The sequence below is a fragment of the Ranitomeya variabilis genome, chromosome 7, assembly GCF_051348905.1.
Source record: "Ranitomeya variabilis isolate aRanVar5 chromosome 7, aRanVar5.hap1, whole genome shotgun sequence".
Lineage (NCBI taxonomy): Eukaryota > Metazoa > Chordata > Amphibia > Anura > Dendrobatidae > Ranitomeya > Ranitomeya variabilis.
In genome coordinates, this window is record NC_135238.1 from 7,756,553 (window position 1) to 7,784,542 (window position 27,990).

Below are 27,990 nucleotides of genomic sequence, written 5' to 3' on the forward strand. Positions count from 1 at the left end.
GCCAGCCTGAGGAACTAGCTACCCCTAAAGAGAAAGAAAGACCTCGCTTGCCTCCAGAGAAATAATCCCCAAAGATATAGAAGCCCCCAACAAATATTAACGGTGAAGTAAGAAGAAGGCACATACATAGGGATGAAATCAGATTCAGCAAAAGAGGCCCACTAGTACTAGAAAGCAGAAAATAGAGCAGGGGTCTATGCGATCAATAAAAAACCCTTACAAAATATCCATCCTGAGATTTCAAGAACCCACACACCAACTAACGGTGTGTGGGGAGAAACTCAGTCCACTAGAGCAACCAGCAAGCGAGGGAATCACATTTTAGCAAGCTGGACAAGAAAACATGATAAACACTGCTGATCAAAAAATGAGCAAACAAAACTTAGCTTGTCCTGGATGGACTGGGAGCAAGGTAGTCAGAAGGAATCTGAGAAGCACTGATTACATCGACAGCCGGCAACAAGTGGAAGTGAAACAGAGCTATATAGGAACCTCCCAGAGGATAACGAACCAGCTGATAGCCAGAGACCAGCAGGATAACAAACAAAGCCACCAGGGGGAGCCCAAAGCAAAAGTCACACCATACCACCAGCGACCACAAGAGGGAGCCTGAAAACAGAGTTCACAACAGCAAGGTGATGATGCTGGAACTTTTGTTTGGTGCCGTTCCAATGAGATTTATAAAGATGACTGCCTGAAGAGAACATGTAAATTTCCACAGTCATTGATGATATGGGGCTGCATGTCAGGTAAAGGCACTGGGGAGATGGCTGTCATTACATCTTCAATAAATGCACAAGTTTATGTTGATATTTTGGACACTTTTCTTATCCCATCAATTGAAAGGATGTTTGGGGATGATGAAATCATTTTTCAAGATGATAATTCATCCTGCCATAGAGCAAAAACTGTGAAAACATTCCTTGAAAAATGACACATAAGGTCAATGTCATGGCCTGCAAATAGTCCGGATCTAAATCCAATAGAAAATCTTTGGTGGAAGTTGAAGAAAATGGTCCATGACAAGGCTCCAACCTGCAAATCTGATCTGGCCACAGCAATCAGAGAAAGTTGGAGCCAGATTGATGAAGAGTCCTGTGTGACACTCATTAAGTCCAGGCCTCAGAGGCTGCAAGCTGTTATAAAAGCCAGAGGTGCTGCAACAACATACTAGTGATGTTTTTTGTTTCTTTGTTTCTCATGATTCCATAATTTCTTCCTCAGAATTGAGTGACTCCATAATTTTTCCCCTATGCTTGGTTAAAAAAGTAACCATTACTGACTACCACATTTTTTGTTCTTGATTTCTTTTATTGTTTCTTACAGCCAGAAAGTTGCCATTTGTAATGACTGTAGCTTTGTGCCATGTCTGTGATCTGCTTTTTATCTACAAAATTAAACAACTGAATGAAGATCCTCCAAGGCCGGTGATTCCAGAATTTTTGCCAGGGGTTGTAATTGGGAATCCAAAAAGAGATGTGAGGGATGGAAGACCTTCCTAATCAAGACCACCACATTATACCAATGATCACCTTCACTGCTGGATCCATCTAACACATGGCAGAAAAAAAACATTCCTGCTCAGTGGGGAGTTCAATGATGTGGGTGACAGTGTTGAGAAAATTCAAGTTCTTCGGAATTCTGTTGTGTCCTCCAACACCAAAGAACTGGAGGTGGTCTACTAGATCTTCTCTATCAGTCCTGGCAGGCGGTGCCCCCATGGTGACCTACATAAATTTATGGTGAAGAATTAGGCACTGCAAAAAGTACAAGCGAGGTAGAGGAACATATAAAAGGAGTTTCAGGAATCAATTTGTGGGAAGATCATCTCAATCAATTCAGTTACAACCAATTTGAGTTGCGTAGTCTCCCAAGTGGTAGACAATTTTGGTCTACCAGGGAAAAATGTAATGATGATCAGAAACTGGACTGAATTTAAGATTTTTTGATTGACCTTTAACCGCAATAGTCCGTATTCCATAGAATAGGAGTCAGGATTTGGCAACGCTAATTGCTATAACACTAACCCTAAGCCTTAACCCAAACTGTAACCCTAGCCTTCCCTGCTTCCTTCTACTCCTGAGTCAGGGACCGTATGGATAGCTTCCGTTCATACCGGTCCTCATGTTGCACAACTGCAGGCTGTCCAAGAACCTGCGGGTGATTGACCTCATGCTATGGAAATTCCCAAGCTCTTACTAATTGGAGTACAGGAACGAGCTCAGCCAGAGGTCAGTACTTGGAGAAAGGGTTTCCATTATAAGTATTACCTGGGTGGTAAGGATTAGGCTTCTTGGTTTTAACCCTCCATTTAAATGTACCACCATAAGCTCGTGTACACAAAATATGAGGAAGCTTTCAAATTGTGTCTTTTTATTTTACTGGACAGGAACAATAAAAAAAAATTGTTACAGAAAAGGAGAATAGCAATAAAAGTGCAATGAAATGCAAAAAAATGGCCACCGGGACTGACCCTTGTAAATGCCATGCCCCGATCAACCCAAACAAGCGGCCACAATTGTATACACCAGAGGGTGCCATGATGGATCAGCTGAGAGGCAAAAATAGAACTTCCCCCATATGTGCCCTGTAGGGATTCACCCCTCAGGTAGGTGCAGCGCCCCAGAGTCCTGGTCGTTGCAGTACTGTTGCTCCGCCTCTAAGGGGGGCTATGGTACGTCTGATGGCACTGAAGGAGTTCACCTGACCAGGTATCACAGACACCAATACACTTCACAGTCTGGCCTCCAGGGGGAGCTAAGGGCGCTATGTATTAGGCCACTCCTCACAGTCTGGTAAAACTGGGGGTTAGATAGGAAGTTAGAGAGAAGCTGACTGGGAATCGAACAGGCAACATCCTGTGGCAGAGGGTGTTGAGGGGAGAGACTCAGGGGGGTCCTTGTCAGGAGTGGGATCCTGGCAGAGACCTAGCGAACTAGAACAGAACGTAAAAGGAGCCGCGCCTGCACCCATTGCGGTGGCATCCTAGGAAAGGATAAGAGGCGAGGTGGATTGAGAAGAGTGAGAAACGAGATCAACGCATCAAGGAGAAACACCAGTAGGAGTCGTGCTGTAAGTCGAGGCAACATCCTACTGAGGCGTGCAGCCGGTGGCCGGAACGCCGAGGAAGTATAGAGCTCTAGGCCTAGCTTCAAACCAACGGCAGGACAGTCAGTTATAGGCGGGCTGTCTCACCCAAATCACCTAAGAAGACATAGGGGGCAACATTTGGAGAGGGGCAACTCTAGGGTCCAGAAAGAACTCCGAGCCTACCCGTCATACGGGTGCGTCCTAGCCATAGCATCTGGGGGACGAAGAAGAACATCAGAATCGAGTTGTGAGGGAACTTAAGAAACAGACACAACAGTTGTGGGGACTATCCCGTAAGCACAGCAGGGAAGGACCACAACACACAAGCGCTGGAAGGTAGGCACCGATTTCCACCTGCAAAAGGAACTCTGGAGGTGCCATCGGATCGGCCGGGCTTGCGCAGCTTGGTTAACCGTATTCCGGACTGAGGATCCTGAAACCTTCAGTAAAGAGGTAAAGAGACTGCATCCCTGTGTCCTTGTTATTGACTGCGTCTTGCACCACACATCGAACTGTTGTTCCTTTATTGGACGCCCCTCAGCAGGGTCACAACCGGGGTCTAGCCACCGTGACATTGACAGAGCCAGCAGAGAGAGACCCGGTACGGAGTACGCTGTGGCCCTGCGGCTGTGGGGGCGCTCCAACTTGGCGTCACGAACAGGATCCTACTTAAGCCCGAGGATCGGGTCATGTGTGCCTTGGAACTGGGATTGAATTGTGCTTGGACTGTGCTTTATTGAAAAGACTGTGTATGGCCAAAAGGATTACCGCCAAAACCGCCGCCATTACAGTACCATGTGGCGCGCAGGAAGGATGGGGCGTGTCATCGTGGGTGTAGCCTGGAAGAGTGGCGCGAAGGTGGAACCAGCCCCTCACAGATACTACTATGTCCGGGAGATATGCCCATCAACGAGAAAGGTCCGCCTCCTAGTGTGGGATGGTGAAGGAGAGGCCGCCCTCCGGACGGGGAGGAGCAAGAACCACTGGATGCCACGAGGCAGAATCCGGTTGGCAGCATGGAGAGCGGAAGTCACCCAGGAGAGGGGGAGAAGACCCGTACCAGGCCCCGCCAATGGGAGCCGAGGGAGCTCCTACCAGGCTGCGCAGGCCAGGAAATCCTCGGAGCGGAGGTGGAAGAGCTGTGCCGGCAGTTCCGGAGTCTGTGCCAGTGAGCGACCATTGCTAGTGAGGGACCGCACCATCACCAGGCACTGGTACCGCAGCCGGCAGCAGAGGAGACCAGCACCGGAGGTGCTCCGGAAGCAGGTAGCAGCACCGACCCTGCCGCGGCGGCCGAAGAGTCCTTGCTAGTGGATGTGGACTCACCTCCACCACGACCACCCGGACGGGTGTGTAGTCGCATTGAATGCGAGAGGCCTTGGGAAACCCTGCAGACGGCCGACAACCCCCTGCGACCCACCAAGCAGCCCGTAAAGTTCCAGGGAGAATGGGTGACCTTCAAGTGGACCCGTGCGGCCACCACCAATTTGATTGGGTTCCCAGGGGATGTCCAGGAGGAGGGGGAGAGTATCGAGGTCATCCGCCAGAGGGAATATCGCCAGCAGCTGCGCCAGCAGGAAGAGGAGTGGGCCCGCAAGAAAGAGCTCCGGCGTCAGGCAGAGCGGGAGAAGGACCTTCAGGCTAAAGCCCAGGTTAGGCAAGCTGCTGAGGAGGACTGGGGCCCGCAGCGCCATGGAGTCATCAGCACTTTCTGGCTGCAGGGAGGTTGGGGCTTCATCAAAGAGCCCGGTCTCGCTTTGGAGGTATTCGTGAACCGGCGGGATGTGGAGGCGCACCTCATCGAGGGACACCCAGGCCGGGATCTTTACCCGGGAGACCGAGTTCGGTACACCCGCCACTGGGGAGACAAAGGGTGGTATGCCTTTCACGTGCGCAAATACAAGCCGGAAGTGACAGTACCACCATCCGACGATTCACCGGGACCAGCAGTCATTGCTCCAATCTCCCTGTGTGCCAAATGCCTGCGGACCATCACCCCGAGGAGAACCGTGAGTACCCAGACCCCTATCCAGGGTGCGGACGCCCTTTATGTGGTGGCAGGTGGAGGGCAGTACTCACGGAAGCCACCCCCAGACTTGGAGGGATAAACCTCGATACCACAGGAATGTACATAGTTACTTGTTCGTTTTTCTATGTGTCCTTTTGCTGCTACAACCCGACTAGGGTTAAACTCTTAAAAGGATCCCTTTGTTTACCCGGGATCCCTTCCTCTGCTTTTTGTTTTTGTTTCCTGTTTTATCATTGTTGAAAGAACTGCTGGATCATGAACACTGCATGATTACAAACTCATTGTAAATAGTTTGCACCTTCTTAAAGGTGCTCTCTACTGGTTTTACAAAAGAAAGGACTCTTTGCGAAGAAACTGTTCCTGGAAACAGCACCGGAGTCCTTACTGTATACAGACTTGCAGCTTGAGAAGTTGCACTACCTCCTAGAGACTTGGTTCCTTCTTAAAAGGAATGCTCACATGTTGCACTTACGAATAGTGTTGCCTTAAGATAGTTGAATGGTAATGATGTCTTGACAGAAGAAGTAATAATGCCAATATGTAAAAATTATATGTAGCTAACTAGTTAATTGTGAGAAATGTTTAATGATGTTGCTAGAAGAATGAGGACAGAAAGTGAACCCGTACGGGGTTAGTCAGTGAGTCCTCCTAGGAGTCATACAGAGGTGGCTCAGTGATTTTGAACTAAGAGATGGATGGTACGTCCTATACTGTGTATAGTAGCAGAAAGGCAGAAGGCCCAGGCGGAAAGGGGCTGTCCTGCAACAGAACGAGAGGCAGTAGGCCTGGGGCAGATAGACAGGCGGTCCTGCAGATATAAAGATGGAGAATGAAGAAAAGTTGATTAGCCTTGTAGTGTTTTATAAGAAGGTCTTTAGTGGATTCAGCGTGTACGTCCTTAAAGGCAATGTTAAATTATTGTTCAGAAATTTGCACTTAGTAGAATACCCGGTTGGGTAAAAGAAGTTATTTATAGTATGTTATTTAAAAGTATTTAACCATGTTTGTAACGTTCAAGTGTCCTCACCTCCCATAAAGGGAAGCTCTGTTAAAAGTTATTGCATTTCAAAACTTGTATGTCTTTTTGCTGACATGTATTGTTGTTTTCTTCCCAGTCCAGGAGTACTGGATTTAACCGGGGGGGAGTGCAGCGCCCCAGAGTCCTGGTCGTTGCAGTACTGTTGCTCCGCCGCTAAGGGGGGCTATGGTACGTCTGATGGCACTGAAGGAGTTCACCTGACCAGGTATCACAGACACCAATACACTTCACAGTCTGGCCTCCAGGGGGAGCTAAGGGCGCTATGTATTAGGCCACTCCTCACAGTCTGGTAAAACTGGGGGTTAGATAGGAAGTTAGAGAGAAGCTGACTGGGAATCGAACAGGCAACATCCTGTGGCAGAGGGTGTTGCGGGGAGGGACTCAGGGGGGTCCTTGTCAGGAGTGGGATCCTGGCAGAGACCTAGCGAACTAGAACAGAACGTAAAAGGAGCCGCGCCTGCACCCGTTGCGGTGGCATCCTAGGAAAGGATAAGAAGCGAGGTGGATTGAGAAGAGTGAGAAACGAGATCAACGCATCAAGGAGAAACACCAGTAGGAGTCGTGCTGTAAGTCGAGGCAACATCCTACTGAGGCGCGCAGCCGGTGGCCGGAACGCCGAGGAAGTATAGAGCTCTAGGCCTAGCTTCAAACCAACGGCAGGACAGTCAGTTATAGACGGGCTGTCTCACCCAAATCACCTAAGAAGACATAGGGGGCAACATTTGGAGAGGGGCGACTCTAGGGTCCCGGAAGAACTCCGAGCCTACCCGTCATACGGGTGCGTCCTAGCCATAGCATCTGGGGGACGAAGAAGAACATCATAATTGAGTTGTGAGGGAACTTAAGAAACAGACACAACAGTTGTGGGGACTATCCCGTAAGCACAGCAGGGAAGGACCACAACACACAAGTGCTGGAAGGTAGGCAACGATTTCCACCTGCAAAAGGAACTCTGGAGGTGCCATCGGATCGGCTGGGCTTGCGCAGCTCGGTTAACCGTATTCCGGACTGAGGATCCTGAAACCTTCAGTAAAGAGGTAAAGAGACTGCATCCCTGTGTCCTTGTTATTGACTGCGTCTTGCACCACAGATCGAACTGTTGTTCCTTTATTGGACGCCCCTCAGCAGGGTCACAACCGGGGTCTAGCCACCGTGACATCGACAGAGCCAGCAGAGAGAGACCCGGTACGGAGTACGCTGTGGCCCTGCGGCTGTGGGGGTGCTCCATAGGCATTAGGCAGCGTTCACACAGGCGATGCGGTTTGGGCCAAACAGGTGCAGTTTAATTGCTTTCATAAGACTCCAAAGAAACTAAAATCGAAACAGGCTTTTCTGGTCACAAAGGTATCACAGCAAATAACAAGTTCATTCAGCAGCACAAATGTGTCAGCGCGGGTCACCCCAACAGATTACAGTCCTTTCTCCAGGAGCAAACTTCATACACAGAAGAGGATGATCCCCCACTATAAGTATCACCTTCAGAACGAGCTCCAGCAGTCTCCAGTGCCAAACAGGAGTGTTCAACTCCGTGCACAGATCACACTGAACAGGCTGCACCTGCCACGCGTCATCCTACAGCTCCAACACACAAACTGCTCAGCTTTCCCAGCTGACCCGTGCAGTCTCCATTCAGACAGATGTAATATAGAAACACTTGACACTTCCAATAAGGAAATTTATTAAGCTTAGTACGTCCAGAAAAATGAGAGACGTTTCGATCAATACAAGACCTTCATCAGTCTTTTAACTAAAATACAAAAAAACTGTAAAATAAAGGACAATACAGAAACAAATATTAATAATTATGGTAATAATTGGCCTATAGCAGCAAAGGTTTATTCTGATTTCGTGTCAGATATTGGGAAAAACCTGCAGATGTGTCTTTATATATAGTGGATGGAAACTTCTGGTTTCAACTATATCTAATGTCATTCATTCAAAATAAGGTAGGAGAATACCTGAATACCAGCGGGTGCTTACTACTGGTGAGAACTTAGGACACTTTTTTCCACTACTAATTCTCTCTCTTTTTTCCTTATTTTGAATGAGTGACATTAGATTTTTGCTGATTTGGGAACTTCCTCCTCTCTTTCCTCATGTACAGATGATGATTGGTAGAATTATTGTTTGTTCCTGCATTCAATGACAGAATTGATGGTGTTCTGTCTGTATTTTCCTTTACACATTTTTGTATTTTTGTTAATAGACTGATGAAGGTCTTGTGTTGACTGAAACGTCTCTTGTTTTTCTAGATTTACTAATAAATTTCCTTTGAGCACACCTAAACGAGTGGAAGTGTTTCTACATTACAGTTACAGGAAAGATCTATATCTTTGTACCGTGTTAGCCAGTAGATAGAAAAATGTTTAGAATTGAGAGTCCTCAGTGGTTAACTACTGAGGACTCTCAATTCTAAATATTTTTCTACATTCTAGGCGACAGATTGGGTTATCCTACTTGTGCATCACTATTTTTCCAGAAGTGCCTTGTTTTCTTTTCATCTATTCAGAGTGAGACCCTGGCACATCTCTTTCTCAGCTATAGCTCACATTTTGGCTGGTCACTCACCAGCAGCAAGATCGACTCTGCTCAATATCCGGCAGACTGACACCTGTAGTGACCCCACGTCCTGGTTCTTGGGTGCCTCTAATCAAGACCTGCAGTGCCAGGATTTGCCACAGCCCTTACTGTTGTTTTGACATGCCCCATACATATTTGTTGTCTGGGGGCCAATATATAAGGACAAATGAAACCATTCATTCAATCTTTATTAGGACTGATACTCAATATTTATGGCCCGGGGCCATAAATAACAGTAGTTCTGAAATGTTCAGTGACTTCCATGGGAGAGTGTTGTGGACATGCTTTGTGATATCACTGTGCAGAGAGGGGGAGGAGGCGAGTTTTGTCCATTGACTTAAATGGGATGGCCATCTATGACCCATCCAAAGGTCGTTCCACCAAATGAGGAGGGGGACATTTTGTAGGCATACTCTGTGATCTGTGCACAGGTAGGCAGGAGAGCTATAACTATGACCTATTGACTTCTATAGGAAAGTGTTACGAGCATGCTCTGTCACCTGGGAAAAAGTAATTCTACAACAAGGAAGAGGAGGTGAGCTGTAACAATGGGTTCTATGGTAGATTTGTGTGGGTGATCACTTATTAGTGCAGATGTTATTAGTCAGAGAGTGGGAAGAAGTGACCTGTGACATCACTGGTTGACTTCAATGGGAGATTGTAGGAGGCATGCTTTGTGTCCTATGCAGGGAGGAAGACGAGGTGATCTGTTATCAGCCTAATAGGATTTTCAGAGAAAAGAAGGAGACCTGCCAAGATATCAGCTTCTTTTAATATAATAACCCATGAGTTAAAAAAAAAAAAACAGAAATTAAAAACAACTCTATACAAGTATTCATCTGTTAGATTCCCAGTAATAGGAGGCTGACTGGGATCATTGCTGGTGTGGGGGCAGGTGGGTGGTCTTTGCTTCTTGGCTCTTGGACAGCTCTCCACTTTCCCTTAGCATTATATGAAAAGTGAGTCCAGGATAGACAGGAGCGGAAACACACAGAGGAGGCCCTTAGCTCTGCTGGTGGTCAGGCTCGTGGCCACGCTCGTGGTGTACAGATAAGCATTTTTATTGACCACGCCGGTGAACGTAACATCCAAAGTATTCTCTTCTGAGTCTGCAGCGTTCATATTAATCCAGTCTATATGGGAAGTCACTTTGGTGTAGACGCCAGGACGATTCAACTGGCCACATCCCTCTCCCCAACTCACCAACCCGGCCAAAAACCATTGTCCTTCCTGCGAACACACCAAGGGGCCACCCGAGTCACCCTGGAGAGAGGGAAACAGAAATAGGAAGATGGTCAATAACAAAGTGCACCCTGATATATCCAACCTTATCAGAGATCCCACAGGACCGGGGCACAACTGGTCTCCCAGTCATAGCGGTCAATATGGACACCGGACACCACTGTCTGTTACAACTCCATTACAAATCAGTGTATTGATGGCGAGTTCTCTGACCAGGGCCTGACCTCATCAAGCATCTCCCACTGAGTATAACTTACCCTATAGCTTCTCTACTCTGTATCCTGTCACTTTAAGGAAAGACAACCAAATCATGAGATCTCCATGTGGAGGTCACCAAGGACAGGAATGTGCCGGCATAACGCTGCTTCAAGCAGATAGCTGGCAGTCTCAAAGCACTGCTGCACCTTCCACCTGCCGCAAACTCCGAGCACAGGAGGCATGATACAGAGAGAGATGAGACAATAGTAAGGGAGGATGTTGCCAGGGGGCAGCTGTCATCAGGATGGCCGTGGTCAGGGTGGCTGTGGTCAGGCCAGCTGTGGTCAGAGGCCGGATATTGTCAGGCTGGCTGTGGTCAGGCCGGCTGTGGTCAAGCCGGCTGGGGACATGCCAGCTGTGGTCAGAGGCCGGCTGTTGTCAGGGTGGCTGTGGTCAGGGTGGCTGTGGTCAGGCCGGCTGTGGTCAGGCCGGCTGTGGTCAGGCCGGCTGTGGTCAGGGCGGCTGTGGTCAGGCCGGCTGTGGTCAGGGCGAATGGGTGCGCTCAATACTGAGGTTCAGTCCTGATCAGGAGGTGGCTGATATAAAACTCCGGAGGGTTCCCCCGTTGTTTAGTCTTTGGTCTGGGTGGTCTCCGGTATTTGCTCTCAGATAGTGAGACAAACTCTCAGGATATTTTGATAATTTATTAATAATGTTGGATAGCTCTGGTCTGTTATTCCATTTCTTATGCAGCATCTATGCCTTTATTCTGCTGTGACCTGGGTAGATTGTGCGTCCCCCCACACTGGAGACCACCGCCACTCTCCAATAGAGGACAAATGATGTGTTGCAATACAAGAACTGGTTGATGGGGAAACCTCCCAGTTACTTTAGACTGAACGCTCTGGCAGCCATGTTTTAGCACATTTGGAATTCTCACACCTATAGACCCGCTGTAATTCAGGGGACAGTGAGCAGTGATTGGAGGGGTCACACGGCCCCTTCCTTCCAGAGATAAAACTGGGAGTAATGGGATTTTTTAGATTGAACATTTTTCATCATCTTTTACTAAAGAAATTAAGACATTTCCCCAAGTTCAGGGAAGGGATCATTTATCCCGGCTCAACGCCGAGCCCTTAGATGACTGAAAGCCAAAGGACAAATGGTGATAAGTCCGGACACGGGGGGTGGTGGTCATAGTGGATAGAACGTGGTACGTTGCGGAAGGATTACACATTTAGGGGGTTGTTAAGCGTTATTGTACACTGAACAGGACCCCTCACCAATCAATACCATGATAGTGAACAGAGCAACTTCTCTGAATATTTTAAACAAAAGAGACAATGATTTTTATTGGGTCAAACTCTTCCCGTTGCCCTATTTTTATTTCCTACCCAAGATCCACAGCAGTCTCATTCACCTCCTGGGCGCCCTATCATTTCAGGGGTAAAATGCATAACGACAAATTTGTCCCATTATATTGATCTGTTCCTTCAGAATAACAACTTAACTCTCATATACGGGGTTCATCACCTCTGATCATGGCACTGAAAAGACTCCCACCCATTCCTCAATGTATTCTCTTTACCATAGATGTCAGCTCTTTATATTCTACCATTGACCATCAACTAGGCCCGGCTACGGTGGAGTCCTACCTTTACCGGGATAACTCCATTCCCGACCACCAGAGAGAGTTTCTTTTTCGAGTACTGAGTTTAGACCTGAGCATAACATATTCTCCTTTGAGGGTGTGACCTATCGGCCGACCAGGGACTGTGCCACGGGGACGAGATTCGCACCCAGTAATGCCAATCTCTCAGTGGGGCCTTTTGATTCTCTACACACTGGGTGGTCTCTCCTGCTGGGGGGCGTCACATCTTCTTTTACAGGAGATTTATAGATTATTTATTATTCATCCAGACAGGAACCTAAGGTGAAGCTCAATCCTTTACGAATTATCTGAATAAGAACTCATGGAGGCTGGAATTCACGTCCACCTTCTCAAATAATTGCATTGAATTCCTCGATTTGATCATTTCAAGAAATGACGATGGTGAAATTTATACATTGACTCATTTCAAGAAAGTGAACAGTTACTTGGATTATCCAGTGGCCATCTTCCGAAGTGGATAAAATATGGACAATACTGGAAAAAATTCTACAAGGAATGAAGATTTTCAGAGAGTGCCACATTTCTTGAATAGGGGTTATTTTTGGAGGGGCTAACCTAAGGGTTCTGAAAGAACCAAAAACCTCCACCAGATAGATTGCCTGGCTAAAAGGAGGGACCAAGAGGGCCTGAGTCCACTATAGACAACAAATATAAATGTCACTACATTCTGTGGGCCCCATAGTGTCATCAGGAGCCTGGTGAAGAAATATTGGTTCATCATAGATAAACATAAGAAAGGGAATAACAGTTATTCAGACATTACTAATAAATCACCAAAATATCCTGAGAGTTTATGTCTGACTATCTGAGAGTAAATACCGGAGACCACCCAGATATTAGAACGGAGTGAGCCCTCCTTGTTATTTCTTTATTATTTCCTAATATTTATCATTTTTACTGTTTTTATATTGCTGTAATTGCTTGTTTCATGTAATTAATGTGTTATTATTGGTCTATATAAATTCTACTAGTGACACTCAGTGCTGGTTCTTACCTGATGAAGGGGGGAGAAAGGTCCTTGAAATGCGTAGTGTTCATTAAGTCCTTAATTTCATCTGGTCTGGCGGGTGTCATCATGTGCAGCACCCCGACGACATACCCCCGACGACATCCCTCCTGACCACATCCGTGCCCTGACGACATCCCTCCTGACCACATCCCCTTGACGACATCCCTCCTGACCACATCCCCTAACAACTTCACTACTGACCACATCCCTTAACATCACTCCTGACCACATCCCCTAGCAACATCCTCCCTGACGACATTTGCCCTGATGACATCCATCCTGACAGCATTCACACCCTGACGACATCCCTCCTGACAACATTTGCTCCCCGACAACATCCGTCCTGACGACATACGCCCTGACGACATCCCTCCTGAAAACATCCGCCCCGACGACATCCCTCCTAACATTTGCTCCCTGACGACATCCCTCCTCACAACATTCCCCTGACGACATCCCTCCTGACCACATCCCCTTAACGACATCCCTCCCTACCAAATCTGTCCTGACGACATCCCTCCTGACCACATCCCCTAACAACTTCACTCTTGACCACATCCCTTAGCGACATCCCCCCTGACGACATCCCCCCTGATGACATCCATCCTGACAGCATTCACGCCCTGACGACATCTCTCCTGACAACATTTGCTCCCCGACAACATCTGTCCTGATGACATACGCCCTGACGACATTGCTCCTGAAAACATCCGCCCCGACGACATCCGTCCTGACAACATACGCCGTGACGACATCCACCCCGATCTCATTATCTCTTACCGTTCTCTCATCTCTTTCTGTTACTTTAAGGGGAACTCATCATGTTAAATTCAGTCCGACCTGCGGTCATAATGTTATAGAGCAGGAAGAGCTGAGCAGATGAATCTATAACCTAGAGGGAGAAGACTCAGAATAATTTGTATTTTATTGATTTTAATCTCTACTTATTCTGGACTTAGGAGTCCAGTGGGCGGTCCTACCTAGTGATTGACAGCTATCCCTGTGCACAGTCAAATTAAACATATTACAAGTTCTACTGAATCTTTGTCCAGAAAAGTATACATCAATCCGCTCAGCTCGTCCTGCTCCATGACAGGATTCCCAACTGGATTCACCTTAAGTTTTCCAAAAAATTGAAATTTTTCCCTTTTCAAAATTTTTTGTGATTCGTTTCATGAGAATTTAATGAAATGGCTCTGGCTGGCCTTTACTTTGCAGATTTTTTAGAGCACTGGGAAAGGAGAATAAAATTCTCACACTTGACTGCTCATCTCGTCCGTCGCTGTGTCCCTGCGTCTGTCCTCCATGAAACTACTCTTGGCCCTCAATGTGCAGCGCCCTCTTCCAGCATTTTCACTTTGCGCAGTAACTTCCATGCAGAGCCGAGCTCTGACGTCACGCGTTCCTCTAGCAGCACAGTCAGTACCTCGGGCATTGCACATCCTTACGCCATGACATGTTGACATGGACGAGGACATTGTGCACTGATGGAAAGACGAGGCCGGAGGGAGATGCATGGAGGGCTGAAAGAGTGGCTGGAGCGGCAGGGCAGGTGGGCGGCAGGCCAGGTGGGCGGCAAGCCGGGTGGGCGGCAAGCCAGGTGGACGACGCAGGGAGAATTTTTTTTTTTATGCTACCCTACATTTATTCTCTCCAAACCCCAGAGGCAGAATATGGAACATTCAAGTTGCGTTGAATCACTTGAATGCAAATCAAATTTCCTGGCCAAATTCTGATTTCGGCAGATTCACTTATCAGTCCCATGCGATATAAGATGATACTGGATATAATGATATCTGACATAAGGACACCTACCTGACACGAGTCCGTGCCCCCTATTTTATACCCTGCGCAGATCATGTCCCCCAGGATAATTGGAGTTGAGTTGCTGGTTGTAGACGAGATGTGATAGAGTTCATCGCAGGTCTGGGTATCGATCAGAGGCAGCGACACTTCCTGCAAAGTCATGGGACTTGGGAGACTCACTGCAAGAAAAGACCTCACACATTCATTCATGGCTCATCCCATAATTATCATCCAGGACATTTTAGGAAACATCCACACGACATGTAACTGAGTGTCAAAATCTGGGACAAATCAGAACATCTGCGACACTTCAGGAGGATTTGTCGTGAACTTTCCACAGATGTTATTGCAAAGAGTGAATTTCAGAGGGTCAACTTCTCAGTGCAGATTTCATCTTATTTTTTTCTGCACCGTTGTTATTATTTAACAGCCTTCAGCTCGATCTCCAGCCATGGAGACTTGATGGAGGAATGATCTGTAGGAAGATCGATGTCGTGCAGCCTAGATACGTCCACCAGGGTCTTCTCCGATGACATCGTGACTTTATCCAGCCATCGGTTCTTGGTCTTCCGCTTCGTCTTGTTCCTTATATTCTTCCGACCACGATGTCCGTCTCCAGTGATCGATCTCTTCGCTCAGTAAAATATGGTAAATTCTCATCCAGTTTTTAAATACTGCAATAATAAGAGTCAGGCAGGAAATCTGGGTGGAAAATCTACCTTGTGTGATCATGGGAACCAGACACAAAGACCACAATGCTTCACACCCCTCTCTCAGGACAGAGTTACTGACCCAGAGTCTAGGAGGCCTCCAGTATGTGACATCCTCAGCACAGCTTGGGCAGAAGAACGCCAACTCAACGTAAGATTTATTGGTTTCGTTTGGAGAAGAGACCTCATCACAAGCTAACTTGACAGCAACCTGTGGCCTCGAGGTTTCTCCACATTCTTGGCCCCTGTGCGCCCGCACAATGTACACATATGTTAGAGTTTTTCTATATAACATTTTATGAGTTGAGTCACATCTCCAAGTGAAATATTATTAGTCATCGTAATGTTGCATTTATCATGAGTGGACGCCTTCAGATAATGCGGGTGAAGAGTTTTCCTTGCTTGTGACTTTTTGCAAATGAACCCTCACTGATCCACCGATGTGCTGAGAATCACCTGATTTTCTTCTCTTCAACAACACTTGGCATTTTGCAGTGGTGACATCTGTGGAAAGGATTCAGCCGGGGTGACTTCTTTGGAACAGAACCTCATGGTCATCGTTCAGGGACAGATGGAGGGCGCTTCAGTCCCAGCGGCGGTTCCATGTGAGGTTTGTCATGGGCAGCGCCATCTTTGTAATCTTGTGATGATGTTGAGGAAGGCAAGGACGTTGTGCTGTATCTTCCATTGGGCTAATAAGTCAGACCTTACAAAGGGCCAGGGTTGGTGCAAGAAACCCTATCGGGCGCACACCTGTGTTCAGCACACAAGCTCCATGAGAAGTGGTCACATACCGTTGTGTATGACGTAGAACTTGGAGAGAAACCATATCAGGCCCTGGAGAGAGACAAGGCCGAGTCAGATCGGAGTGTGGTCTTCTGGAGTAGAATGTGTGTACCAGATTGGGAAGAACGAGTGGGGAGAGTGTGGAGACTAGACGCCAAAGTGTAGCATGTAGCTAGAAAAAAAGACTCTATCCAGGGTGCTGTGGTTGCAATCACCTAAGTGCCATGGACAAGCACCAAGAATGGAGACAGGCTATGCCAGGAAGGCACTACTTGACTCCAGGTCATCAGTGAGAAGTGGACCATTAATGGATTGTCTTGCTACAATTGTTGTCTCCTTGCTGTATCTAATCGGAGTGTAACCGTAAAGCTGCACGCCCCACCGGAGTCACAACCAGCAAGACTCCCTGTGTCTGTAACATTCATGATAGGAAGAACACGACGCCCTGCACATCACAATGTGAATACCTACCACCAGATCGCGTGTCTCCCCAGCCGGTGATCCAACACATGAGGCCCATGGGAAAGGTTACATTGGCTGTAGGGAGGCAGACGGGGAGGATGTAAGATGTGAAGTTCACGTTGTTCGCGAGCTCGATCAGGCTGATGTCACCTAATGATCCTATGTCACTAAAACTAGGATTCCTAATGATTTTCTTCACATTAACAGAGATTTCATTGGAATTTGGCAAAGAGATTTGATATGAACCAAGATGGACGGTGAGCGAGGAGGTCGTCACATCACTAGAAAAAGACCAACAATACAATAATTAGGAGAAATGCTGAGACCAACATTGGTGCAGAAAAAGAAGAGAAGGACGTAACCTTGTTATACAGTGCGCCGCTGACACGACCCACGTCGTACTGATGAGAGACCCTCCACAAAAGTGACGACCGTTCAACCGTAAGCTCACTTGCCATGGCCACTCACCGGCCTGGGCGTTCTGTCCACCCATGATTCGATTGGAGACTTGAGGTTTTCCACATTCTACAGATGGGAAAATATAAAAGAAAGTTTGGGGATTTTAAGAGAAGAGGAGACAGGATTTTGGGTTGTTAAAGAGAGGCAAACAACAAAGAGAAAGACGAAGGATGCAGAAGAGGAGCAACAATGATGCACGACACAGAAGAGGAGGAATGAGGAGGTACGACCAAGAAGAGGAGGAATGAGGAGGTACGATGCAGAAGAGGAGGTACAATGAGGCACGAAGCAGAAGAGGAGGAACAAGGAGGTACAACGCAGAAGAGGAGGAACGAGGAGGTATGACGCAATTGAGGAGGAATGATGCAGCAGAGGAGGAATGAGTAGGTATGATGCAGAAGAGGAGGTACAACGAGATAAGACGGAGAAGAGGAGGAATGATGAGGTACGATGCAGAAGAGGAGTATGATGCAGAAGAGGAGGAACGACAAGGTACGATGCAGAAGGGGTATGAAGCAGAAGAGGAGCAACGATGAGGTATGACACAGAAGAGGAGGAATGAAGAGGTACGATGCAGAAGAGGAGGTACAACGAGATACGATGGAGAACAGGAGCAATGAGGTACAATGCAGAAGAGGGGATATGATGCAGAAGAGGAGGAATGATGAGGTACAATGCAGAAGAAGGGGTACGATGCAGAATGGGAGGAGTGAGGAAGTACAATACAGAAGAGGAGGAACAACAAGATATGAAGGAGAAGAGGGGGAATGATGAGGTACAATGCAGAAGAGGAGAGACGATGAGGCATGATGCAGTAGAGGAGGAGCAAGGAGGTGCGATGCAGAAGAGGAGGTACAAAGAGATATGATGGAGAAGAGGAGGAATGACGAGGTACAATGCAGAAGAGGTAGAACGACGAGGCATGACACAGAAGAGGAGGAACGATTAGGCATGACACAGAAGAGGAGTAATGAAGAGGCATGACGCAGAAGAAGAACGAGGAGGCACGACGCAGCAGAGGAAGAGCGATGAGACACGACAAGAGGAGGAACAACGAGATACGAAGGAGAAGAGGAGGAATGATGAGGTGTGATGCAGAAGAAGTGGTACAACAATATACGACAGAAGAGAAGGAATGATGCAGAAGAGGAGTAATGAAGTATGATGCAGAAGAAGAGTAACGAAGCATGATGCAGAAGAAGAGTAACGATGAAGCATGATGCAGAAGTAGAGTAACGATGAAGCATGATGCAGAAGTAGAGTAACGATGAAGCATGATGCAGAAGAAGAGTAACAAGGAGGCACGACACAGCAGAGGAGGTACAACAAGATACAAAGAAGAGGAGGAATGAAGAGGCATGATGCAGAAGAAGAGGAATGAGGAGACATGACGCAGAAGAAGAGGAACGAGGAGGCACGACGCAGCAGAGGAACAGTGATGAGACACGACACAAGAGGAGGTACAATGAGATACGAAGGAGAAGAGGAGGAATGACGAGGTGTGATGCAGAAGAAGTGGTACAACAATATACGACAGAAGAGAAGGAATGATGCAGAAGAGGAGTAATGAAGTATGATGCAGAAGAAGAGTAACGAAGCATGATGCAGAAGAAGAGTAATGAAGCATGATGCAGAAGAAGAGTAATGAAGCATGATGCAGAAGAAGAGTAACGATGAAGCATGATGCAGAAGAGGAGTAACAAGGAGGCACGACGCAGCAGAGGAAGTACAACAAGATACGAAGAAGAGGAGGAAAGACGAGGTACGAAGGAGAAGAGAAGGTATGACAAGGAATGATGCAGAAGAGGGGGTACGATGCAGAAGGGGAGGAGTGTGGAGGTGTGAAGCAGAAGAGGGAATACAACGAGGTATGATGCAGAAAAGGTGGGACGACTGGGCGCGACGAGGAAGAGGAGGGACGACGGGGCGCAACGCAGAAGAGGAGGGACGATGGGGCGCAACTGAGAAGAGGAGGGATGATGGGGCGCAACGCAGAAGAGGAGGGACGATGGGGCACAAAGCAGAAGAGGGATGATGGGGCGTGATGCAGAAGAGGAGGAACAACGAGGTACGATGCAAAAGAGAAGGAACAATGGCTGTATACGAATCAAGAACAAAGTGATACAATGCAAGAAGAAAATAAATAAAAATAAAAAAGTGAAGAAGAACAAAGCAAGAGATAGAGAACAAGAAGAAAGACCAAGTGTTAAGAAGAACTAGGACAGTGATGAAAGACAAAGAAAATATGAAAAAAATGAGAAGAAAAAGGACGTGGTGAAGGATAAAGAGAAACGGTAAAGATAGAAAAGGAACAGACTTCTAAAACAATGTATCGCTTTTCTCACTGATGTCCATGTGTAAAAGAGAAACCTAAACATTTATTAATTAGTTTACATCAGATTTTGGCAAAACAAAAATAAAATTACAATTGGCAACAAAATGTGGCAAAGTGAGGAAAAAAATGCAAAAATATTTTAAACACAGTGTGAATCACTGTAAATTATTCTTTATTTAATTATTAGGGTTTTTTTTCACTCTGCATTCTGGCACTTACTTTATCTAGGTGTCCACCTCCAGTAGGCGTACAGGCCTGAAAATGATGCACGACAGAGCGCACGGTCACTGTCAGCACCATAATAACCTGGGGTCCCCTAAGGCACAAACACCCGAATCCCGTTTTGTGTGAGAGGTCGGACATAAGCTCCAGTGAGATCAAGGAACGAGACCAAGGAACGAGACCAAGGAACGAGACCAAGGAACGAGACCAAGGAACGAGACCATGAGTGCGAGCTCAGTGTGAAAGCGCCTGAAGACTGGAGCATGAAAGCTAAACGGAAACACTAAATGCAGAAAACACTGACATCTACTGGTCACATATAAGTAACGAAGATACACAAGAATTGTGCCCTAGGTAAAACAACAAAGAGGAGTTTATCTAAAGAAACAAACAGACATCAATATCAATAACTGAAGTCACACAAACACGTACAGCTCATATAACTGAGATACAGACCGAAGAGTCACTGTGTACATACATTGCATTACTGATCCTGTATTATACTCCAGAGCTGCACTCACTATTCTGCTGGTGCACTCACTGTGTGTATACATTACATTACTGATCCTGAGTTACATCCTGTATTATACTCCAGAGCTGCACTCACTATTCTGCTGGTGCAGTCACTGTGTACATACATTACATTACTGATCCTGAGTTACATCCTGTATTATACTCCAGAGCTGCACTCACTATTCTGCTGGTGCAGTCACTGTGTACATACATTACATTACTGATCCTGAGTTACATCCTGTATTATACTCCAGAGCTGCACTCACTATTCTGCTGGTGCAGTCACTGTGTACATACATTACATTACTGATCCTGAGTCACATCCTGTATTATACTCCAGAGCTGCACTCACTATTCTGCTGGTGCAGTCACTGTGTACATACATTACATTACTGATCCTGAGTTACATCCTGTATTATACTCCAGAGCTGCACTCACTATTCTGCTGGTGCAGTCACTGTGTACATACATTACATTACTGATCCTGAGTTACATCCTGTATTATACCCCAGAGCTGCACTCACTATTCTGCTGGTGCAGTCACTGTGTACATACATTACATTACTGATCCTGAGTTACATCCTGTATTATACCCCAGAGCTGCACTCACTATTCTGCTGGTGCAGTCACTGTGTACATACATTACACTACAGATCCTGAGTTACATCCTGTATTATACTCCAGAGCTGCACTCACTATTCTGCTGGTGCAGTCACTGTGTACATACATTACATTACTGATCCTGAGTTACCTCCTGTATTATACTCCAGAGCTGCACTCACTATTCTGCTGGTGCAGTCACTGTGTACATACATTACATTACTGATCCTCTGTTACATCCTGTATTATACTCCAGAGCTGCACTCACTATTCTGCTGGTGCAGTCACTGTGTACATACATTACATTACTGATCCTGAGTTACATCCTGTATTATACTCCAGAGCTGCACTCACTATTCTGCTGGTGCAGTCACTGTGTACATACATTACATTACTGATCCTGAGTTACATCCTGTATTATACCCCAGAGCTGCACTCACTATTCTGCTGGTGCAATCACTGTGTACATACATTACATTACTGATCCTGAGTTACATCCTCTATTATACTCCAGAGCTGCACTCACTATTCTGCTGGTGCAGTCACTGTGTACATACATTACATTACTGATCCTGAGTTACCTCCTGTATTATACCCCAGAGCTGCACTCACTATTCTGCTGGTGCAGTCACTGTGTACATACATTACTGATCCTGAGTTACATCCTGTATTATACCCCAGAGCTGCACTCACTATTCTGCTGGTGCAGTCACTGTGTACATACATTACATTACTGATCCTGAGTTACATCCTGTATTATACCCCAGAGCTGCACTCACTATTCTGCTGGTGCAGTCACTGTGTACATACATTACATTACTGATCCTGAGTTACATCCTGTATTATACCCCAGAGCTGCACTCACTATTCTGCTGGTGCAGTCACTGTGTACATACATTACATTACTGATCCCTATGTACAAGAAAATACAGTGGGGAAAAATAGTATTTAGTCCACCACCAATTGTGCGAGTTCTCCCACTTATAAAGATGAGAGGCCTGTACTTGCCATCATAGGTAGACCACAACTATGAGAGTAAAAATGAGAAAACAAATCCAGAAAATCACCTTGTCTGACTTGGTAAGATTTATTTTGCCAATTATGGTGGAAAATAAGTATTTGGTCTCCGAAAAACATGGAAGATTTCTGTCTCTCACTGACCTGTGACTTCTTCTTTAAGAGGCTCCTCTGTCCTCCACTCATTACTTGTAGTAATGGCTCCTGTTTGATCTTGTTATCAGTGTAAAAGACTCCTGTCCACGACCTCAAGCAGTCACACTCCAACATTGGTGACTTTAATTACATCTGATCACATCAGGTTCCGACCAACCCATAAATGTAGGCTTTACCAAGAGAGGTGTTAATATTCACCCATGAATTCAGATATTAGCCATAGGTAAGTGTTCACACGGGGCAGGTAGGGCGGGGACCCATCAAATTCATAAGAGTACATTGACCCTTGTGGATGGGCTCACACTGTTAAGGCTAGGTTCCCATTGCGTTAATGGGAGAGCGCTAACGGACAGCGTTGCACGGCGAAATTAACACCGTGCACCGCGTCCGTTAGCGCTCCCATTGCCGGCAATGTTAAAGCGCATTGCTAGCGCGTGTCATTTTCGGCACGCGCTAGCGATGTGCTGGTCTTTTGTAGCGCGCCTCGGACGCTGCTTGCAGCGTTTGCGGCGCGCCAGAGGTCCGTTCCCCGCTCCGTTCCCGAGCGGGGATGTTAACGCGACCCCTAAACGCGGCCCCGAAAAAGACATTGCGTTAGCGCAATCCGCTAGCACTAGCGCTAAACGGATTGCACTAACGCAATCTGAACCTAGCCTAGCCAAATTTTGTGATAAACTTCTCATGTGTATTTTTCATAAATTTCAAAGGTCATTTCAAAGATTTTGCTATTCCCACTTCATATATTTCACATTGACATGCCTTACACAATTGAGTGCAACAATTTTCGTATTTTGATACAGTTAGGTCCATATATATTTGGACAGAGACAACATTTTTCCAATTTTGGTTATAGACATTACCATAATGAATTTTAAACAAAACAATTCAGATGCAGTTGAAGTTCAGACTTTCCTCTTTCATTTGAGGGTATCCACATTAAAATTGGATGAAGGGTTTAGGAGTTTCAGCTCATTAACATGTGCCACCCTGTTTTTAAAGGGACCAAAAGTAATTGGACAGATTCAATAATTGTAAATAAAATGTTCATTTCTAGTACTTGGTTGAAAACCCTTTGTTGGCAATGACTGCCTGAAGTCTTGAACTCATGGCCATCACCAGACGCTGTGTTTCCCCCTTTTTGATGCTCGGCCAGGCCTTCACTGCGGTGGTTTTCAGTTGCTGTTTGTTTGTGGCCTTTCTGTCTGAAGTTTAGTCTTTAACAAGTGAAATGCGGCTCAATTGGGTTGAGATCAGGTGACTGACTTGGCCATTCCGGAATATTCCACTTCTTTGCTTTAATAAACTCCTGGGTTGCTTTGGCTTTATGTTTTGGGTCATTGTCCATCTGTAGTATGAAACGACGACCAATCAGTTCTGCTGCATTTGGCTGGATCTGAGCACACAGTATGGCTCTGAAGACCTCAGAATTCATTCCTGTGTCACATCATCCATAAACACTAGTGACCCAGTGCCACTGGCAGCCATGCATGCCCAAGCCATCACACTGCCTCCGCCGTGGTTTACAGATGATGTGGTATGCTTTGGATCATGAGCTGTACCACGCCTTCGCCATACTTTTCTCTTTCCATCATTCTGGTAGAGGTTGATCTTGGTTTCATCTGTCCATAGAATGTTCTTCCAGAACTGTGCTGGCTTTTTTAGATGTTTTTTAGCCTTTTTCTTCTTGATGCTTATGAGTGGCTTGCACCGTGCAGTGAACCCTCTGTAGTTACTTTCATGCAGTCTTCTCTTTATGGTAGATTTGGATATTGATACGCCGACCTCCGGGAGAGTGTTGGTCACTTGGTTGGCTGTTGTGAAGGGGTTTCTCTTCACCATGGAGATTATTCTGCGATCATCCACCACTGTTGTCTTCCGTGGGCGCCCAGGTCTTTTTGCATTGATGAGTTCACCAGTGCTTTCTTTCTTTCTCAGGATGTACCAAACTGTAGATTTTGCCACTCCTAATATTGTAGCAATTTCTCGGATGGGTTTTTTCTGTTTTCGCAGCTTAAGGATGGCTTGTTTCACCTGCATGGAGAGCTCCTTTACCGCATGTTTACTTCACAGCAAAACCTTCCAAATGCAGCACCACACCTCAAATCAACTCCAGGCCTTTTATCTGCTTAATTGAGAATGACATAACAAAGGGATTACCCACACCTGTCCATGAAATAGCCTTGGAGTCAATTGTCCAATTACTTTTGGTCCCTTTAAAAACAGGGTGGCACATGTTAAGGAGCTGAAACTCCTAAACCCTTCATCCAATTTTAATGTGGATACCCTCAAATGAAAGCTGAAAGTCTGAACTTCAACGGCATCTGAATTGTTTTGTTTAAAATTAATTGTGGTAATGTCTATAACCAAAATTAGAAAAATGTTGTCTCTGTCCAAATATATATGGACCTAACTGTATATAAGTTGCTTTTTTTGGTATGCACGTGTTCAGTCTAGTTATTGATGTTTCAGTCGGTATTTCTGTTATTTATATACTATAATACTGCCCCTATGTACAAGAATATAACTACTATAATATTGCCCCTATGTCCAAGAATATAACTCTATAATACTGCCCCCATGTACAAGAATATAACTACTATAATACTGCCCCTATGTACAAGAATATAACTACTATAATACTGCCCCTATGTACAAGAATATAACTACTATAATACTGCCCCTATGTACAAGTATATAACTACTATAATACTGCTCCTATGTACAAGAATATAACTACTATAATACTGCCCCTATGTACAAGAATATAACTACTATAATACTGCTCCTATGTACAAGAATATACCTACTATAATACTGCCCCTATGTACAAGAATATAACTACTATAATACTGCTCATATGTACAAGAATATAACTACTATAATACTGCTCCTATGTACAAGAATATAACTACTATAATACTGCTCCTATGTACAGGAATATAACTACTATAATACTGCTCCTATGTACAAGAATATAACTACTATAATACTGCCCCTATGTACAAGTATATAACTACTATAATACTGCTCCTATGTACAAGAATATAACTACTATAATACTGCTCATATGTACAAGAATATAACTACTATAATACTGCTCCTATGTACAAGAATATAACTACTATAATACTGCTCCTATGTACAGGAATATAACTACTATAATACTGCTCCTATGTACAAGAATATAACTACTATAATACTGCCCCTATGTACAAGTATATAACTACTATAATACTGCTCCTATGTACAAGAATATAACTACTATAATACTGCTCCTATGTACAAGAATATAACTACTATAATACTGCTCCTATGTACAAGAATGTAACTACTATAATACTGCCCCCTATGTACAGGAATATAACTACTATAATACTGCTCCTATGTACAAGAATATAACTACTATCATACTGCTCCTATGTACAAGAATATAACTACTATAATACTGCTCCTATGTACAAGAATGTAACTACTATAATACTGCTCCTATATACAAGAATATAACTACTATAATACTGCTCCTATGTACAAGAATGTAACTACTATAATACTGCTCCTATATACAAGAATATAACTACTATAATACTGCTCCTATGTACAAGAATATAACTACTATCATACTGCTCCTATGTACAAGAATATAACTACTATAATACTGCTCCTATGAACAAGAATGTAACTACTATAATACTGCTCCTATATACAAGAATATAACTACTATAATACTGCTCCTATGTACAAGAATATAACTACTATAATACTGCTCCTATGTACAAGAATATAACTACTATAATACTGCTCCTATGTACAAGAATGTAACTACTATAATACTGCTCCTATATACAAGAATATAACTACTATAACACTGCCCCTATGTACAAGAATATAACTACTATAACACTGCCCCTATGTACAAGAATATAACTACTATAATACTGCCCCTATGTACAAGAATATAATTACTATAATACTGCTCCTATGTACAAGAATATAACTACTATAATACTGCCCCTATGTACAAGAATATAACTACTATAATACTGCCCCCTATGTACAAGAATATAACTACTATAATACTGCTCCTATGTACAAGAATATAACTACTATAATACTGCACCTATGTACAAGAATATAACTACTATAATACTGCTCCTATGTACAAGAATATAACTACTATAATACTGCCCCCTATGTACAAGAATATAACTACTATAATACTGCTCCTATATACAAGAATATAACTACTATAATACTGCCCCTATGTACAAGAATATAACTACTATAATACTGCTCCTATGTACAAGAATATATCTATTATAATACTGCCCCTATGTACAAGAATATAACTACTATAATACTGCTCCTATGTACAAGAATATAACTACTATAATACTGCCCCTATGTACAAGAATATAACTACTATAATACTGCTCCTATGTACAAGAATATAAGTACTATAATACTGCTCCTATGTACAAGAATATAACTACTATAATACTGCTCCTATGTACAAGAATATAACTACTATAATACTGCCCCCTATGTACAAGAATATAACTACTATAATACTGCTCCTATGTACAAGAATATAACTACTATAATACTGCACCTATGTACAAGAATATAACTACTATAATACTGCCCCCTATGTACAAGAATATAACTACTATAATACTGCTCCTATGTACAAGAATATAACTACTATAATACTGCCCCCTATGTACAAGAATATAACTACTATAATACTGCTCTTATGTACAAGAATATAACTACTATAATACTGCCTCTATGTACAAGAATATAACTACTATAATACTGCTCCTATATACAAGAATATAACTACTATAATACTGCCCCTATGTACAAGAATATAACTACTATAATACTGCTCCTATGTACAAGAATATAACTACTCTAATACTGCTCCTATGTACAAGAATAAAACTACTATAACACTGCCCCTATGTACAAGAATATAACTACTATAATACTGCCCCTATGTACAAGAATATAATTACTATAATACTGCTCCTATGTACAAGAATATAACTACTATAATACTGCCCCTATGTACAAGAATATAACTACTATAATACTGCCCCCTATGTACAAGAATATAACTACTATAATACTGCTCCTATGTACAAGAATATAACTACTATAATACTGCACCTATGTACAAGAATATAACTACTATAATACTGCTCCTATGTACAAGAATATAACTACTATAATACTGCCCCCTATGTACAAGAATATAACTACTATAATACTGCTCCTATATACAAGAATATAACTACTATAATACTGCCCCTATGTACAAGAATATAACTACTATAATACTGCTCCTATGTACAAGAATATATCTATTATAATACTGCCCCTATGTACAAGAATATAACTACTATAATACTGCTCCTATGTACAAGAATATAACTACTATAATACTGCCCCTATGTACAAGAATATAACTACTATAATACTGCTCCTATGTACAAGAATATAAGTACTATAATACTGCTCCTATGTACAAGAATATAACTACTATAATACTGCTCCTATGTACAAGAATATAACTACTATAATACTGCCCCCTATGTACAAGAATATAACTACTATAATACTGCTCCTATGTACAAGAATATAACTACTATAATACTGCACCTATGTACAAGAATATAACTACTATAATACTGCCCCCTATGTACAAGAATATAACTACTATAATACTGCTCCTATGTACAAGAATATAACTACTATAATACTGCCCCCTATGTACAAGAATATAACTACTATAATACTGCTCTTATGTACAAGAATATAACTACTATAATACTGCCTCTATGTACAAGAATATAACTACTATAATACTGCTCCTATATACAAGAATATAACTACTATAATACTGCCCCTATGTACAAGAATATAACTACTATAATACTGCTCCTATGTACAAGAATATAACTACTCTAATACTGCTCCTATGTACAAGAATAAAACTACTATAATACTGCTCCTATGTACAAGAATATAACTACTATAATACTGCCCCATATACAAGAATA

The 27,990-nt window shown here is 44.2% G+C and overlaps 1 protein-coding gene across 1 annotated transcript in view; it reads right to left on the reverse strand.

Moving 5' to 3' along the window:
* The window catches only part of LOC143785261 (uncharacterized), a 74,302-nt gene that overhangs the window by 40,907 nt on the left and 5,405 nt on the right, over positions 1-27,990 (reverse strand). Inside the window, exons 3-6 of the mRNA XM_077273995.1 lie at positions 16,986-17,148; positions 16,633-16,904; positions 14,675-14,844; positions 9,697-10,001 (exon numbers count right to left, since the gene is read on the reverse strand). Coding sequence (XP_077130110.1) covers positions 9,697-10,001; positions 14,675-14,844; positions 16,633-16,904; positions 16,986-17,148 — 910 coding nt within the window. The remainder of the gene's footprint in view (positions 1-9,696; positions 10,002-14,674; positions 14,845-16,632; positions 16,905-16,985; positions 17,149-27,990) is intronic.